At 31.3% G+C, this 6,718-nt stretch overlaps 1 protein-coding gene across 1 annotated transcript; it reads left to right on the top strand.

Annotated features, from left to right (window-relative positions):
• The first annotated feature begins 672 nt into the window (after window positions 1–672).
• LOC112039865 (laccase-14) lies at window positions 673–5,718 on the top strand. The gene is made up of 7 exons (XM_065779062.1): window positions 673–856; window positions 1,109–1,260; window positions 2,102–2,346; window positions 2,508–2,633; window positions 3,567–4,155; window positions 4,606–4,958; window positions 5,364–5,718. Exons 1-7 carry the CDS (start codon window positions 752–754, stop codon window positions 5,495–5,497), a joined length of 1,704 nt encoding a protein of 567 aa, XP_065635134.1. The 5' UTR covers window positions 673–751; the 3' UTR covers window positions 5,498–5,718.
• Window positions 5,719–6,718: the final 1,000 nt, after the last annotated feature.

The raw sequence follows: 6,718 nt of genomic DNA, 5'->3' as shown, positions 1-6,718 counted from the left end.
ATTTAACATTTTCTTTTAAAATTTTAAATTTTGAATCCATACCCTAAGTTTAGATGTATTTTGGATTTAAGTAATTAGATATTTGTTAAATGTCACATTAACTTAAAACACAGTTTTATGAGTATAATTTTTAGAACTATAACAGGGATAGTCAAAATGAGAGGTGCCATATCCAAAATATGTTTATAAAAAATTATATGTGGCAAGTAGTTATTAATTTTAATTTTAATCTACAATTTAAATTACTTTTTTGTCCCTTCATAACAACCTATAACAACTTACTACTTAAAATTTGTTGTGAAAGTATTGTGAAAATATTATAGACATAGCATTTTTGATCATCAAAATTACCTCAAATTTTAAAGATATAAAATTAAATTTTAGTCAAAATAACATCTTACATGCCTTTAATAGAGTTTAAAATGATGATATTTTGAAGTTAATTGACAATTAACAGACATTTAATCGCAACATATTGATGAACCGACTTAAATCTGAACTATACATAACTCATAACTCAAGGGGTACATATTAAAATTTTGAAACTTTGGGAGAAAATTACTCAAAATCTTAAAATTACAATCTTGAGTATTATCAATTTGTACATGCATCTGTTTCTTTCCGTGCATTTATACTTCTATAAATAGATCCTAAAACCTTGGTCGAAAGACTCAAAAGCTAAAGAGAAGAGAGATTGTGAGTCAGACTGAGAGTAGTGTACTTTTCTGTGTGGTAAGAGTAGTTTGCACAAATGGGAGTGACAAAGGTAGTATTGATCTTAGCTTTTCTGGGGTTCTTGTATCTGGATGGACTGCCGCTTTGCACGGCCTCAGTAGTCCATAATTACACCTACATAGTAAGTGTCACTTACCACCTACTATGGTGCGCATAAAAAAAGAAACTCATCCAAATATTCCTTAGATAAGATCCAACTTTCCCTTCTATCATAAAAGCAGATGCTTTTGAAAAACATGCGGTGACCAGTGTAAAGGGGAAGAGAAGTAAACTATTTTCATTTATGTTGAAATATGTTGTTTAAGTTACTCAATATATATATTCAAATTTGAAAGTTTGTGTTTCTGATATCAACGTCCATTTCTGGTTGCAGCTGAAGGAGACGAATTTTACCAGGCTATGTAGCACCAAGAACATGCTGACAGTAAATGGTCAATTCCCGGGGCCAGTCCTTCGTGTTCAAAAAGGTGACACAGCATTTGTCACTGTTCAAAATAACGGAAAATATGGCGTGACTATTCACTGGTAAATGATCAATCTCTCTCTCTCTCATGGTTGACTATATCATTACACTCACAGTATATTTTATTTAACTCTGCGTGTTATAAGCATGATGTTGCATAATATCATCTCTATATGTATAATTTCAAGATGGTGGCTAAAAGTGGACAAATATCATAACTCTAATGGATCCGGTACACAGGATCTTTGCCCTAATATCATGGGTTGCTTTGTCCAGTAAATCAAAAGGTTTTAATTAGTTTTAGAGTTTAGTTTAATATATTTTGGTATTGTTTGTAACTTTAAAGTTTAAAAACTATATTTAAACCATGGTAAAATACAATAACACTGTTGAAGTTTAGGCTAATGCCAGTTAGGTCCAAAACTTTACAAAACTAACCAACTTATACCCTAACTACTGTAAGAAAAAGGAGTAACAAACCTAAAGGTTTAGGAACCAAGTTAGTCAGTTTTGAAAAATTTTAGATCTAGTTGGCATTAGACCAAATCTTAGGGTGTAAACTATATTTTATCCTAAAAAGAAAAAAAATATATTAAAAATAGTGAGGTGGGAAAATGTTATTTTAAAAAATAACATTTTAAAGGTAAACAAAAAGATAAAATTAATTCATTTTATAAAGATTTAAATGTATAAAAAATAGTGAATAACCTTATACATGATGTCCAAAATGAAATTGGTTTGGAGATTAATATATATATATATATATTTCGGAACTGTAGTAATTAGCACTTGAGATCCTACTGCTTTATCCGTTAGATCTTTAAAGAATTTATTGAATGATACAATTATATGGAATAAAACTCATAAAGCTGATGTACACTTCTTTTTTATTTTTAAAAACAGGCACGGAGTTAAGCAACCAAGAAATCCATGGTCAGATGGTCCTGAAAATATTACCCAATGTCCAATTAAACCAGGAAAAAAATTCACTTATGAGGTTGTATTTTCTGATGAAGAAGGAACGCTTTGGTGGCATGCCCATAGTGACTGGTCACGTGCAACAGTTCACGGCGCAATTGTTATTTCTCCTAAAAAAGGAACCTCTTATCCATTTCCAAAGCCCTATGCTGAAGAAGTAATTATATTGGGTATAATTTAGTAATGGCGAGTAGCCATAACTTATTTTCAGAGAGGATATAATGGAATATATATACCATATAACTGGGAAGATTGTAAAAGATTAACTGGAAATTAAATGTATGCTAAGTTTGTACTTATACATCTAAATCTTCCTTCTTAAACATTGCAGCAGAATGGTTTAAGGGAGATGTGAAGGAAATAATCGATGAAGCTACAGCAACCGGTGCTGATCCAGAGGTATCAGATGCCTACACTCTTAATGGCCAACCAGGATATCCAAACAATTGCTCTATTGGTATGAATTTCTTTCCAAATTTATCATGGGGAAAAAAATTTTAAAACAATAATAATTGTTTTATAAAAGAGCTTTGATTGTTTCACATCCAATTGTATCCACATTAGTGCGTTTGGAAAAAACTTATTTGTAGTAACTTATTTGCATAACGTATTTAGTTTTTGGTAACTTTTATATTAAATGTGTGACAAAAAACTAAAACTTAGATAATTTGCAAAAGAAACTGAGATAAAAAGCGAAAACAAATAAGTAGGGGTCAATTGCACACTTGCTTCATGTTCATACTCTTTCATATCATGTATAAAATATGGATAACTAGCATGAAAGTGTAAACATTGTGTGAAATACTTTACATCTGGGTGTTAGCAACAATAATTTCCTCTATAAAAAAAATAAATAAAGAAATGCTCTTGTAAATGATTTTTCTTCCATTATTTGGGGGAAAAACAAAAATGATACCTACCACTAATGATTGGAAAACATTGGATATGGTTTTAAGAGTTGGGTTCAAACGACATTACTCAAAATATTTTATTAGATACCAATTTTGACAAAGCTATTGTTGAATTACTTTTTTTTTTTTTTTCTTATACCTTACATATTTGCTAAATTTTTAAAGAAATGGAAATCACTAACTATGTCAAGTATCAAATATTTTAATATTTAGATTTTTATATTTTAAAATTAAGTGTAAAAGATAGGTTCCTTAATCAAATAGTCAATAAAATTTTATTTTTATGAAATTTGATATGCAATGTGTTAAGAATATTGGGATGGGAATATATATAATGTCAAGGTCAGATTTTCACAATTTTATTCCAATAAAAAGTTATTATGTTCTCTAACATTACTTAAAGTTATACTAGTTATAACTCCATCTTAACCCCTTCTTTAATTAAACTACAATTAATTGATCATATTTTCATGCTTCAGCATCAACATATCATCTACGAGTTATTCGAGGAAAGACCTATCTTCTCCGCCTCATCAACGCCGGCATGAACGAAGAAATGTTCTTCTCCATTGCACATCACAAGCTCATGGTTGTTGCACAAGATGCTTCATACTTAAAACCCATAAACACTAGCTATGTCATGATAACTCCAGGACAAACAATGGACATTTTGGTCACAGCAAACCAATCTCCAAGCCATTATTACATAGCTGCTCGTCCCTTCTTTGACTCTAATGCTCCATTCGACAATTCCACCACTACAGCAATCCTTCAGTACGTAGGCAATTATACTCCTCCATCCTCTCCTTCCTTTCCAACCCTTCCTAATATTACTGCCAAGTCTGCTGCTGACAACTTCACAACTCGCTTAAGAGCTTTGGCGAGCAAAGATCACCCAATTAGTGTCCCAACTAGAGTTGATGAACGGATATTTATCACGGTTTCTGTAAATCAGTTAACTTGTGATAAAGCTTCGTGTGGGGGTCCAAATAATTCCACTTTAGCAGCTAGCTTAAACAACATAAGCTTTTCGACCCCAAAAATTGATGTACTACAAGCATACTACAGGTTAGTACTGCTATACTTATGTTAGTATTAATTTGTGGGTAAAACTTAAAAGACAGTATATATCTTAGGTGTAGTATTTGTATATTAGATTTTTCAAGTATTAAAATGAATTGTTTTGGAAATGATTACACTGTTTGTGTTTTAATGATCAATGCAACTAGATATTTGAATTTAATTGGAGAACTTAATATAATGCACTTAAATTTTCCCCTTAATTTGGTAGTTGTGCTTATAACTAGAAACAATGTTTACAAAAAGTTTAGGCATATAATATTCTTTTAAAGAAAAATTCACAATTATTAATATTGTCTAATGTGATTGATACATAATATATATATATATATATATGTCAATAGTGGACAAAGTGAAAGTATTTATGTATATAGTTTTGAAGAATATTATGTTCAAGTATTGCTCCAATTTTATTGTATCTTCAAAATCATTTTATAGGAATCTCTCCAATGTTTATGAAAGTAATTTTCCAAATCTGCCACCTTCTCTTTTTAACTTCACGGGAGATTCAAATGATGACTTACTACTCCCAAGCATAGGAACAAAGGCAAAGATCATAGGGTATGGTAAAAAGGTGGAGATAGTGTTCCAAGGAACTAGTATTGGGAATCCAGAGAATCATCCTATGCATCTGCATGGTTTTAGCTTCTATTTGCTTGGGACAGGTTATGGGAACTTCAACAAAAACACTTCCCCCAAAACTTATAACTTGATTGATCCGCCAGAAGTCAATACCTTTGGAGTTCCTAAGAGTGGATGGGCTACTATTAGATTTGTTGCTAATAATCCTGGTACTCTCTCTCTCTCAGAGAGAGAGAGAGAGAGAGAGAGAGAGAGAGAGAGAGAGAGAGAGAGAGTCTCTCTCTCTCTCTCTCTCTCTCTCTCTCTCTCTCTCTCTCTCTCTCTCTCTCTCTCTCTCTCTCTCTCACATTAGTCACGATGAATGATAAATGTATGTGCATATGATGATAATAAACCAATGCACTTATGACCACATCATTTTTGAAAATTTTTTCCACAACATGATAAAGTGGTCGACTGTGAGTAATTAGACAATTACTTCCACGTAAATTTACTCATTTTTTTATTATCCATTAATCACAATCAACCACTTTAGAATTGTGATAGCTTTATTGTAGCACAAAACCCGTGTCCGTAAACTTTTTCTTATTACTGACATTTATAATATTTATCAGGAGTATGGTTTATGCATTGTCATTTGGAAAGGCATGCAAGTTGGGGCATGAACACTGTCATCATAGTGAAGAATGGGACCACTAGTGCAACAAGCATTCGGCCACCCCCGGCTAATTTGCCTACTTGTTCTTAATGCTAGAAAATTTACTATTTTAATGTCAAAGGCCTCAAACAGTAGAACCTGATTTCAATAAGGTCTTTGAAGAATTATAGTAAGTATAATTATGCAATTGAGGTGGTTTGAACAGTACTTCCAGAAAAATATTTGGAAAACCTGTACGATTGTACGAAAATTTGTCTTCTTGATATATCTAATTATATTAATATAAAATTTCGATAACATATTTTGTCTAACTTCGATATTAGTGTCAAAATACCAATTTGGATACTAAAATGTAAAAATTTACATTTTTAGCCTAGAAAAATAAGGAATTACTTTGTACAAAGGAAATTTTTTTTGGCCAATCACAAATTACAATGTTTTACCATGAAGTCCACGTAATACATTCAAAGCGGCCAATTACAAGATGCCACATGGTACTTAGTGGGTTTCATTGTTACTATTCAAAGACCAATGGAAATAATCCAAGTGTCATTTAATAGAAATTATAAATAATACCTAAAAGCCAATCACACTTCGTCATGTGTTGATATATATATATATATATATTTTTTTTTTTTTTTGAAAGAGACATGTGTTGATATTTAATTGAAAATGATATGAGCAATTTAATTAAATATTGTCATGTGTTATTTTAAACAAAGACACTTTTACTAATCAAATAATGTCATATGTTCCTTGGAGAACAAGACATAAAAGTCCATCCATTTAAATTATGATATGTGTCAACATTTAGAGTTAATCATGTGTCATCACACCACCCCAAGACTCCTATAAATAGAGGTTTTCTTGAGTCACGTGGAAACATATTCAGAAGTCTTGAAACTTTCTTAGAATCAAACTCCAAAATCTCCAAGAACTTCAACATTTGAATACAAAGAACATTTAAAGAGAAATCATTCAAATAATTTTTCTAGATCTCAAAGTTCACTTGAATCAAGCTCAAAGCCTCTGGAAACTCCAAGATACTACAAAATAGTGAAACTCTATAGATTCAAGCCTCTAAAGTCCCTAAATACTTCCACCACAAATCTACAAATATGATGAACATTCATCCAAATCATCATTCCAAGTTTCAAAGTTTTATTCAAATCAAGCTTCAAAACCTCTAGAAACTTCCAAGACTTTGATCCATCAAATATTCATTGGATTCAAGCTTTAAAACCCCAAAGAACTTTCACCATAAATCTTTGGGAAAAAAAAAAAAAACATTGGAGGAACACACGAAAAACG

This window comes from Quercus suber, unplaced genomic scaffold (genome assembly GCF_002906115.3).
Source record: "Quercus suber isolate HL8 unplaced genomic scaffold, Cork oak 2.0 scaffold_197, whole genome shotgun sequence".
Classification (NCBI taxonomy): domain Eukaryota; kingdom Viridiplantae; phylum Streptophyta; class Magnoliopsida; order Fagales; family Fagaceae; genus Quercus; species Quercus suber.
Note: the sequence above shows the minus strand (reverse complement) of the source record. Positions and strands in the feature narration are given on the sequence as shown.

Bases quoted from the DNA above. Each gene is read 5' to 3' on its own strand.
- LOC112039865 (XM_065779062.1), top strand. From the start codon at position 752: ATGGGAGTGACAAAGGTAGTATTGATCTTAGCTTTTCTGGGGTTCTTG. The intron at 1,261-2,101 runs GTAAATGATCAA...TTTTAAAAACAG, and splicing joins TATGGCGTGACTATTCACTG to GCACGGAGTTAAGCAACCAA. The intron at 4,959-5,363 runs GTACTCTCTCTC...AATATTTATCAG, and splicing joins ATTTGTTGCTAATAATCCTG to GAGTATGGTTTATGCATTGT.